Consider the following 12,126-nt stretch of genomic DNA (forward strand, 5'->3'; position numbering starts at 1 on the left):
ACAGGACACACAGCTCTCTGACTGCTTGTTCTACAGGAACCACTTTGTGCTTCTGGTGGAGAGAAAACTCACAGACAGGACACACAGCTCTCTGACTGCTTGTTCTACAGGAACCACTTTGTGCTTCTGGTGGAGAGAAAACTCACAGACAGGACACACAGCTCTCTGCTCGTCTTCACAGAACCAATAAGGAACGTCTGAGTGTTTCTCACACACCACCTCCTTTTTCTTTTTCTTATCTTCGTCCATCTCAGCTGAGCTGTTAGTCTGCATCTTAGCAAATGAATCAGCCAGTTCTTTGAGGGCCATGTTAACAGACTGATGTTCCTTTGAGGCTCTTCTTCTACAAACAGGACAGTTCTTGTTTCCAGTTTGTTCCCAGAACTTCTGCAGGCAGCTTGAACAGAAGCTGTGGCTGCAGCTCAGAGACACAGGATCTTTGAAAGTCTCTGAACAAACATGGCAGCTCAGGAAACTTCCCAAGAGATCGTTTTTCTCTGCCATTTTTTAATCTTCTTTTTTTATGATCAGTGTATAAAAAATAGTATACAGACTTACGAACCTCTTCCTGTGTGTTCTTCAGTAAAGATCCCTTGTCGGTTTAAAACTTTCAGTTTCGTTTCCTTGATTCTGGGTGGGGCTGACTGAAACAAAACTGATGTTTGACAAAGCCACCTTTAGATGGTGCTGTTCCCTTCTTGTAAATGTTCAAGGACTTATTTACCATATTGGCCTTAAAAACATATCAGCTTAAAAAAAAGGTACGTGAAAAAGTGCAGACAGGGCAGAATAAGACTATTTTTAATTACAATTTTTTTAAATAATACATTGTTCCTTTAAAGTAGACATATTATGCCTTTAAATCCTTTTTCCCCCACATTTAAATCATTTAGTTGGGGTCTTTATAAAGTGGAACTACAAAGCTTTGGTCTGAATTCCTGCTTATTTTAACTTTACCAGCCCCTCTTTTACTGCTTTTGTCTCAAAGCAGCTGAATTTGTTACCATTTCTTTAAGACACTTCAAGCCCCGCCCCCCTCCTAATTCCAGACCGGTCCACTCCAGTTTGAAAGCAGGGGTTAAATTTTCTAGCTTGTAGAAATGTTTTATTTACAATTTTTAAAAAGACGTCAACAACAGAAGACTTACATGTTGGAGTCAGAGTCTGACCCAGAATCAGAGGAGAATAATGACGAGGAGATTGTAGTCCATAAATCCAATCTTTATATGGTAATTCCGTCCCAGATAATTTGACATAATATTTCAGAAAACGTCTTAGAAAATAGAGAAAACTGAACAGTTTGAAAAATATGACTCAAACAGAATATAAAGATATCTTTGCAGCACCAGGAGAGACTAAATTCAACTTTTCTGCTCCTAGAGACTCCAAGTCCACAACAAAATGTATTTAACAGCTAAAAAAGTGGATTTTGCATCATTTGTCCCCTTTAAAAAATAACGTATAGTTCTAGTTAACAAAAAAAATCATCTAAAGATCAGGCAAATATCTCATATTGATTCCCCTTTAGTACAATCAAGTGTAGTTTATGCAAAGTATTAATAAATAGGCAAAAACATGTTTTGATTAGAAGCACTCGGAGAGTGCAAACCTCCGCCAAGACCAATTTCCCCCATCCTGCAATGGAGTATTTCACAGATACTGCCATCTCTGCCTAATGCAAAGCATCATGGTCCAGTTTGGGGGCAGATTTCTATTCTGTGTTCTAAGCTATAGACCTTCATGAAGCTCTAAAGCTCCCACTCCAAATATTTTCAACTGACAAAGCCTCCCTGATGGGAAGAGAAACATCTAGTTTCAAAATAGAAGTCCAGTTATATACTGTATATAGCTTAAAAATATTGATTTATTCAATGCCTCTAACCCCAAGAAAAGGTTCATCCTGATATTGAGGACATTTATTTTATACTAGCTGTCTTTTTCAGATGAACAATTTAAAGTTTTTTTAAGCAAAATATATATTCATATTTTTAATTCTTTTTTTTAAACTTTTATATTTATAAGGTTCTACTAATCTTATATAGCTGGGAAATATTTAAATAAGCACAAAGCTTGGGACTCAAGAGTTTAAAACTGGTGGGGCACAGCCCCCCGTGGCCTTGTTGTGCCCCTAGTGACTGACAGTGATGTTCCACAGTGAAATGATGAGCTGGAGCACCGCGCATCTCTGTTAGATCTAGCGGGAAGACTTTTCAAATTCGTCTTCTGAGGTATTAGTAGCCGAACCTGGTACCGGCCCACGAGCTGAACCACCGATCCCCCGCCCGTCGTCTGCGCGCGGTGGTTCACTCCAGCCTGTGGACCGGTTCACGGACTGAACCACCGGCCCAGACGCAGATCAGAGGGTTGGTGGTTCAGCCCGTGAACCGGTACCAGGTTCGGCTCGGTTGCGCCCGCATCTTCTCTGTTATTCACGTAACGTAGCAGCACGTTCCTGAAGTTCTGCGCAGGGCTGGGAGAGCTCGCAACTTCTGTCTGATTCGCTCGAATTAAAAGAAATAATCCTGTGTCCGCATCGTGATCCGAAACATTACCAAAATTTAATGGTGTGTTACGTGTGCTAGTATGAACATGTGTTGTAAATAACATGACAATCCGTCCACAAGTTTTTGAGTTATGCTGTCCACAGACAGACTGACCGACAGACATGCGCGACCGAAAACATTACCTCCTCGGCGGAGGTAATAAATCATCAAACTGTTGAGTCAGTCTGCCTCATCATCATGGTCTTATTTTCAGAAAACTTCTTGTAGAATGAAAATGTAATAAAGATCTTGAAATGTTTTTATGTTTTGAAGCATCGTCCACACTGTAAAATAAAGAAGGGGTGAAGTAATCCTGACAGAGTAATGACTCCAGAGTAGAAACATCTTGATCCCAACAGAACAGGCTGTCTCAAGGCTCCTCGTTCTAAGTAAAGGTTTCAGAGTCAATTAGCAGTGCGGGGTCCTTAGAAACACAGTATTATTAGAAACAAACAGAGGCTGGTTCTGAAACAACACCTGACAAAAGTAAACTTAAAGCTTGTAGTAATTAGGAGCAGCACCCAGGGAAGGATTACTGCAGTTTAAGATAGCTGTTTCACCTACAAATAAATCCCCAGCAGGTTTATGACTCTCAGGTCTAAAGGGACACAACGTGACAGAGATCACACCATAAGACCCACTTCACACATGAACCCTTTATATAAATGAACAAACATTAAAGAATTATCATTTAACAAAAGAAGAGATTCTAAATACATATTTGTAATATGATTTGTGTGATCCATGTTTCAAACGGGTGTATCTGTTCACAGTTACAGTTAAATTCAGTTAGCAGGACAGGGTAGATGAGTATGTCATTAAGTGTCTGATGACAGGGCAGAACGCCAGAACTTTTGTCTGAACATCTCCTCCCTCACTGATCCCTAATTAAACAGAACAACAAGCATCTTCCTTTTTACACAAACCACATTATTTACCTTATTGAGCGTCTCGTTTTTCTATTACGCACCATCTGAGGGCACAGGTGACCTTGGTAACTCTAATGGAAACCATCAATTCAATTAGCGAGGTTAGCCAACGCTCTTTTTTCTTACATTACATCTAAAATCCAGAAGCACAGTTTTCAGGCCGTGCCAGATGGTTGCCAACATTCGTATTTACCCCCCGACAAAACCTTGACACGGCTCCATCCCTTCCATTAACAAACAGACACTAAATTGGAAGTTAATACAAATAACAGAGTGATGTTTGTAATGAATAAGATAATCATGAGCAAGAGGTGAATTATTGGCTGTGCTCACAACAGATATGACTCTAAAAAACACAGATAGGTTTAATAAACAGTGGATTTTTTTGTTCTGAGAAAAGTTTAGCATGAAGCTACAGAAACTTTGTAATAAGTAAACAATAAACATCATTTTCAATGGGTAAGCTCACCTTAACTGATGTCTGGACTGTGTGTATGAATGGATGAATTATTGAATTGTAAAGAGCATTAGAGTCCGACGGGACTTGATAAAATGCTGAAAAAGTTCAGGCCATTTACCATTTACCAAACATGGTTACATTTATCATGTTTTTTTTAGTTTTCGTTCTTCTGAGATTCTAAAATAATTGGGTATCATAAAAATAAGGACTAAAATTTATCTTGTAGATTTTTTTTAAATTACGGTAAAGAAACTTATGCATATTTTTAATATCTACCGTAAAATTTAGGGCTGTGTATTGGCAAGAATTTGGCGATACGATACATATCATGACAGAGGGGTCACRATACGATATRTCCCGATATATTACGATACTATAAGCAAGGCGATATATTGCGATTTTTTTGTCCAAAAATTCTATTAAATAAAAACCTCTTACTGGAAAAAAATGAAAAACCAAAATTCATTGTCTCAGAAAATTCTAATATTACATAGACATACTTTTGATACATTTAGCTGTGTTCTGCTTTGTATGTGTTTTATTTTATTTGTTTCATATTTCTTATTTCATCCGTTTTCAATTATTAGACTAAATTTGACAATAAATAGTTTGAAAATATATTTTTGCCGCTTTTAGTTTTTAATATTAATTTACAATATGGTCACCCAACACTTAACAACAGCCTCTACCTCAAGAGGTAGAGGAGCCAAATGGCTGGCTCACTGCTGCCAACTAGTGGTCAGAGGCTGAACTACAACATAAAAATGAACGGCTTGGCAGGAAAGTTGACATTTTAAACCTTAATGAAAAAAATCGATACAGGGCTTTAGAATATCGATACAGTATCGGGAAATGAAATATTGCGATACTTCAGTGTATCGATATTTTCTTACACCCCTAGTAAAATTTAATATCTACCGTAAATTTGTCATTTGTGTTGATTTAAAATGAAATTATGACTGTCAGTGTTACTATAAATTAGTTTGAAGGAACGGAGTACTTCAATCCAGGGTATAAGATTATGAAATAATCTGGAGGATGACATTAAAAATGCCAGATCAATGTGTATATTTAAGAGAATGATAAAGGTTAAATTGCTGGAGAAATATGTAAATGTATAACGTATGAATTGTTGCTCAGGCAAGAGTTAAACCTTTATTATTTTTTCTCTTTTTTGTTTTTGTAATCTGAAGATTATTTTTGATTGAATTCATTTATTTGAGAAAAAGGGGCAGATATAATAAGATTTTTTCTCCTTCTGCTACCTTTCATTTAATTTATGATTTGTATTTTTGTTGTATGTTGAATTTATGTTGTTTTTTTAAAGAAATTAATAAACTTAACTAACTAATAAAAATGTTATAACTAACTGTTTACATCAACAGGTTTCAGTTCTGCAGACACTTCTGGGCAGGGCTGCACGATATTAGGAAAACCTGGGATGTACAATAACAGTGCTTAATATTGTGATGATGATATGACTAATAAACAAATACATAAGTATGTGGTGTTGAAGTCTTTCTGCTCTGGGTTCAGAGCAAAAAAAATCATTTTCATTCCAGCAAGAATTTTAAAAAAATATGAAGAAATCTATCCAATTGGCGAAATACATAAAGGGCTCCATATGATTAGTGAAATATTTTTAGCTTCCGTCTGAGTGACAAAACTGCATAAATGTAAACTTTTAAGCCAACCGTTTTTTGCAGTTGATGCAGTTTTTTGCCATATGCTTAAAGAACAAGCTGTTATCAGGATGACGATAAATTTTCAATGTATTGTGCAGCCCTACTTCTGGGTCAAACTATTGATGATCATAGCTGGTTTTTTTTTTTTTTTTTTTTTGGTATATGTAAAATACTTTTTTGTATGTCAATGTTTAAAGCTGTAAACTGAGCTCACCTTGTTGCCTCCATCATGCATGGCCCAGCCAGTACGCTTCACCCCAAAAGCAGCGAGCGAGCTGGAGGCGTCCAGGCAGGTGACGGGATGACCGTAGACGGAGTGGAGCGTCTGTGGCTGCTCCTCTCCGGGCTTCAACAAGCAGACATCTTCTCCAGCTGCTAAAACCACCAGCGGGGTCTGATCTGCTCTGTCTGGGACCAAAACGAGGCTCTCCACCTGCCGAAGCAAGAAACATCAACAATACAGGATGTTTTGCTCTGCTAATATTTTCAGAACTTTATGCATCAAATGCATCTTATTCAGAATGTACACTGGAATATTTTTTTAAAGGGGACCTATTATGCAAAATTCACTTTTTAAAGGTTTTTTTTAACTCAACTTTGGGTATGTACTTCTTAAAAAAACAGTCCTAGGACCAGAAAAATGCACCCAGGCGCATATTTACTGTAAGTAAATGTATTTTTAATGTATATTAATGACAAGTTTTATACTTCCGTCATTTTGTGATTCAATTCAATTCAAAAATACTTTATTGATCCCAGAGGGAAATTAGGTAATGTGATGTAGGATTTTGTGATGTGATTTAGGTGATGTCACAAGCCGTACGACAACCCACCGGAACCTGCGTTCAGCACCTCACCTAGCAACCCCCAGGTGAGACTCCTCCTCCTCAGTATAAAAAACCGTCACCGTGTTGTTGTGCAATGCACAGCTCATTTCCCAACAAGCCTTCAATAGGGCAATGGGTAGAGTGTTGGATCAGAGAGTGGGAGACCAGGATTCGAGACCGACATGGACACAATTTAATTATTTATTTTCATTCGTTATGAACACGTTTTCTCATGTACCTCTATTGTTTAGCTTATTAAAGCCTTGTTAAAGCCTATTTGTTCGAATTTCTGAGGTATTTTGACCGCTGCTGCTCCCTGCTCTGGTAACAGCATGCAGAGTGAGCGCAGAGCAGAGGAGGGAGAGGAAAAAAGAAGCTGTGACCACGACTCTACCTCTGGGTCTGACTCAGGGTCTCATATGGTTGTACAACGGAGCTTCTGCTAATATTAGCCATGCTAACGTAAACGCTGGCTTTGGAGGGTGGAGTTAATGTCAACATATTTTTGGAGGGCGTTACCAACAGAGCTCATTAACATAAACAGCTCTTCTGAACGGAAGTCAGAGCAGGCAGAACTAGAGAATGGGAAATTTTATTATCAGAGAATCATTTTGTGCATTAAATTGAATGAACATGGTCTGGATAGCCCACAGATATACCATAAACATTTCTAGGACCCATAATTGGTCTCCTTTAAATTGGTTTTATGAAACTTTGATCAAAAACCAAACTCACTGAATTTACAATAACATAACTCTGAAAAGCACAAACCAATCACAATCTTTGTGACATTGCAGTAACTTACTGGTGTCTCACTTACAGTTTTGGGTAGATGAGTCTGGCAGACGGTCCTCCAGTAGCCGCAGTCGTTGACACTGTCCAGCCGAACGTCTGAGCCGCTGGCGGACGCCAGGACGGGACTGTCTGGACTCAGAGCCAAAGCCTGGATTCTCCCTGGGACCTGGTAGTGGTGGATGGGTGCCCCGCCTGTCTCTGTGCTCCACAGGTCTATGCAGCCTACACGCAAACACAACATTTTAATGAAAGCATGCTGATCTGTTCCTGCCTGGAAATAACAGGAAAAGAACTTTACAGACATCAAACAAACAGTTTGCCATGAGAAATCAACCTACCATCTTCATACGCAGCAGCAGCCACAGTGTTGTTGACCTGGACGTTACTAACATGAGGTCTGGGCTCGGTGTTAGCCGACAGGCTGTTAGTTTTCAGGTAAGAGGCTGTCGAGTCCCAATGCAATGTGTCCCAGAGCCTCACATCGCCCGACGTGTACCTTAAATCCAAACAGCAGAAGAGTTTTTGTTTATTTTTATCCCCACCCTAAAAAGTTTTCCTCTCAGTCGAGTCATTTCCGTTCTCACACTTTCCTCTGACTTACGCTGTTTTCTATTATCATGTTAACATGATCTTTTGAGGATTACGGTGGTGTTGTTTGGGCGAAATGACGCCAAACATTACAAACTGCTCTCAATGTAAAGTTAAATAAAGCTTCAACTTTGATTGACTAAATATCAGAGGAGTCTGAGTTGTGTTGTTTAGAATGGGCCTTAAAATAAATCTGTCCTTTGAACATATAAAAATCCCCACTGTGAAGAAGAGAAAATAAACAAAATTTCCATTGCAGTCTCACTAAATTCTGTCTGCAAACAAGTGACCAGCTATGGAGGTCATTTTGTTTTGTTTTTTACTATTCAATCAAACGAAAAAAGCNTATATATATATATCACAGGGCTGAGCATGAGCAGTTTGTGAGAGGGGAATGTGTTGTAGTACACCACTGGGTGACCATGTCTGAGATTTAAACAGACAGGCTTCAAACTATTGTTTGTTTACATAGATACCTGCACTTAAATCAGCGTCATCATGTGGGTAGATTGGTCACTGTACGCTCAAGCTAGTGGCACAAAAGTAATGCCATGGTACAGCTATTTAATGGAACATCAAGTTGTAAATGACCAGACTATCCTTACATCAAATCCTTGCAGTCATTTCATGCTGTCATTTTTGCACCTATTCATCATAAAGTTGACTGAAATCTATTGCTGAAATTGCACTTTAACACATTTTTTTATGTTTGAAAAAGAAGAAAAGCATGATGATTCTACTATAATATAGGTTTGGGTTTGTTAACACTTTATAAATGTTAGATATTTTGAAATAGTTTTCCTTAAAGGGGAACAACAAATCATCAATGCTACACACTAGTCAAAATGAAAGGTGTTTAAACCTAACTTTAAAACATTACTGGTGTCTTTGTAACATTAAATGTAACTTTTCTGAGTTGAAAATTTCTGAATTTCAGATCCTGTCTACTAGGTCAAGTAGTGTGTTTTACTTTGTTTCAGAAAAAAATGCGGTACCTCAAACTGCATACTTCTCAAACAAAAAGAAAGCATTTGACCTTAAGTTATGAACAGGAATCATGTCTATTGGTTAAACTCCATGGCTTTTCAGACACTGAGTGAATGTGTCTGAATGTAAAAAGGCCTTTATTTCTTGAATCTTCAAACATTTATGAACAGCCTTTCTCTAAGATGAAGTGCAGTTTTGTTTTGTATGAGTGAGTGTCATGGCTTAAGATACTGGGCTGGATTCTTTAGGCCTTGGGAATGTTTTGCGCATTTAATTCCTTTTTAAAAGCTTAAGCTCAGTAAATTCGCTGTTGTTTACATTTATTTTTATTTTGTTCTTTATTATAACAAGATTTTTGTGTATTTTTTCCCTTTGGAGAAAAAGTCTGGAGAAAAAGCTCTGGCTAAAGTAAAGGAAAGCATCAGATGATTAAAACAGCTTCTTTCTATATTGTCTTAAAACGTTAGCTGAATACGACACTTTTGTATTTCTTTGTAAATTATTTATGTGTACCAGTATTCATTAGCTTTTTTTCTGTCTTCTTTGGACCAACTTTATTAATTATTCAAAGTCTGTGTGGAATAAATCATTGAACATTTAAGTTTTTTTGATGTGTGGGAAAACTGAAATAGGTTGTTTTAATTTTTTAGCTAAAGCTTTTTTTAATATCTAATCTTATTTGCACTTCTTTATTATCTCAAAGTATTTTTGTATCCAATTCTTTTTTAACACTTTACAAGCTGAGATTACAACAAAACATAAAGCAGCAAGTAAATAAATTTGGTCTTGTGAATTCAAATACAAGATTTTTCTGATATGAATGGTGTTTGGGTACCACAAATGTGTCTTTTTCCTTCAAACAAGGAATTTACCACCGTGCTGGGATCCTCTTGGTATGTTTGGTTAGTAAGCCTACAGAGGGCCTCAGCTGTTGCTGCCACAGTAATGCTTGGAGGCACTCACTTTCAGTGCCATCAAACATGTAGCTGTACAATATGTGGCGGGGGGGGGGAAGGGGCAAAATTTCTGTGCACACCTTTACCCCAAGTCCCACACAGCATAAAACTGTATCACAAATATGGAACATTTTACTGATGTTTTAAGGTGCAGACAGATGTAATTTTATTTATTTATTTATTTATTTATTTATTTATTTATTTATTTATTTATTTATTGTGGGTGGGAGGGTTGAATTTTTTTGTTGTTGTTTTTGTTTTTTTATTTTTGGAAGGGGGGAGTTGAAACTGCTTTTTTGTTTGATTGAATAATTAAAAAACAAAGTTATCTCCACAACCAAGGAGCTTTGTGGTTGGGTTTTGCATGAGTCCCTGACACATGCTAACAAGACAAACACTCAAACCCTTAATTTAAAAAGTATATCGCAAAGTATTATAATACATCATACATGTATCACATGACAAATATAGGCATATTGTATGAGATTAAAAACACTCGTCAACATAGTAACTGCTCAGTCTTGCTCAAGTGAATAAAAACATTGGTAAAAAAAAAACTGATGTGTGGAAGGTTAGAAAGTGAGAACAAGTCAAAATAAGGAATATAGGAGCAACTCTGAACTTTTTTCTCAGCTGCCCCATGTTTATGATTCACTTTTAAAAATGAATTTAGGCAGATCTGGACTATTTTAAAAGGGTTATTGTTTATAATGAGTTTGTTTTTTAGACCTACAGCCCACTGAGGTCTTTGGCCAGATTAGCATTCAGCCGAATATGACTATGTTCCTTTAAACACTATGAGAACCTGTGAAAACAATCTGTTTGTGTTAACTACACAACACAAACAACTGCAAAACAATCGCAAACTTCCAAGAACAAACTGCAGAATCGGCCAACTGGACAGTTAGTTTAAAAAAAGTGTTCACAACTTTCCTACACTTGGGACAAACATTGCACTCACAACAAGTGTGATTCCATCACGATTCTTCGAAATGTCAAAAAACAAAGCTTTTTTGTTGCCGTCCTTTTTTTTATACCCCTCTCACAAACAAAGCAGGCCTTCTCACTGTGAAGACCTCCGTACTGAACTCCACACTCTTCCTCTCTTTAGCTCCTCACCCCCAGTTAATCAGCTCGCACCGCAGGAGGCCAACTGCCACCTCCACAGATGCAGCCGTGCCTGAGCAAGTATCCGCCCCGGAGCCGCGATGTGTCACACAGCAACAGCATGTTTGACACAGGGTGTACATGTGAGCGAAGGGTTTGGCAGGGAGGAGAAGGATGCAAAGTGCACACTTTCGGATTAATTGGAGCAGAACCGCAAAGCCAGCTACCCGACGGGGTGAATGACGCCGAATCTCATCCAAGCAACTCGTCGAAAACTTTGAAGCAGAAATAACTTTCGGTGCAAGCCTCAGCAAATCTGGTCTTTGTGCGACTGTGACAGAGTGTTCAGATAACAGGACCGCTCCTCCAAATCACATTCCACTGCTCTCCTTATAAGATTTTTGTGGACCCAATTGAATCACTCGAGTACTCTAACATTGATTCTCTTCCAAACAAAAGCCCAAGTCTCACTTAACTGAATTGATCCCTGAACACCAATAATGGGAAAAGTATTGACATCGTGAATTTGTTAATAGCATGTGCCTAAAACTGGATTTGACTGTGAGCTCATGGCGTGTCTAATGTCCGGAATGTTTTGCTGCTGTGTGTGTGTCTGCTCATTTGGAACTATACAAACAGACAGCGCTCTCCAGTGGGATGCATGAAGACTAATGGGGATACGGCAGGACTAAATGGGAATCTAGTCATGTCTCTCCCAGGAGACGCTGCACAACTCCTTAAGGGGAGGTCAGTGGAGTCCATAAGGTCCTTCAAAATGTATCACTGTCTTGGTACAGCTAGTTAAAGGCAGGCTTAATTAGCTTCAGCAGCAGTTTACGTCCTCCTTCAACCAGCTAGGCACTATGTTTTTTTTTACTTTAAATAAAAGTTTCAAGCTATAATAAACAGCAAATATAGCTGCTCCAAAGCTGTGGAACAGTCTACTTAATATTCAGTCTGCTGAGACTGTTGAGGATTTTTAAATATCCCACTTTTATGGTTTTTACGTTTGAGATTCAGTTAGAGCTGATGTCTTTTTCTTATAGTGTGTTTCTGTATTTTATTTGTATCCATTTATTTGTTTTGTTTTTGATACAAGTCTTTGACTGGACTGTAAAGCACTTTGGTCAGCTTTTGATGTTTTTAATGTGCTATAAAAATGAATTGACGTCGACTTTTTTAAGTCGCACTCACATATTTACATGTCTTCAGATGCCAAATTTCTGGCTATAAGATGGAGGTCATTTTG

At 38.0% G+C, this 12,126-nt stretch overlaps 2 protein-coding genes across 2 annotated transcripts in view; both read right to left on the minus strand.

The window, feature by feature from the left end:
* Positions 1–542, minus strand: part of LOC106519445 (nuclear factor 7, brain) — a gene marked incomplete in the record, with an annotated part of 7,038 nt that extends 6,496 nt beyond the window's left edge. The window contains 1 exon segment of the mRNA XM_014011135.1: positions 111–542. Coding sequence (XP_013866589.1) covers positions 111–504 — 394 coding nt within the window.
* Positions 1–12,126, minus strand: part of fbxw8 (F-box and WD repeat domain containing 8) — a 41,361-nt gene that overhangs the window by 24,864 nt on the left and 4,371 nt on the right. Inside the window, exons 5-7 of the mRNA XM_014011130.1 lie at positions 7,578–7,735; positions 7,265–7,461; positions 5,832–6,050 (exon numbers count right to left, since the gene is read on the minus strand). Coding sequence (XP_013866584.1) covers positions 5,832–6,050; positions 7,265–7,461; positions 7,578–7,735 — 574 coding nt within the window. The remainder of the gene's footprint in view (positions 1–5,831; positions 6,051–7,264; positions 7,462–7,577; positions 7,736–12,126) is intronic.

This window comes from Austrofundulus limnaeus, unplaced genomic scaffold (assembly GCF_001266775.1).
Source record: "Austrofundulus limnaeus strain Quisiro unplaced genomic scaffold, Austrofundulus_limnaeus-1.0 Scaffold77, whole genome shotgun sequence".
Taxonomy (NCBI): Eukaryota; Metazoa; Chordata; class Actinopteri; order Cyprinodontiformes; family Rivulidae; genus Austrofundulus; species Austrofundulus limnaeus.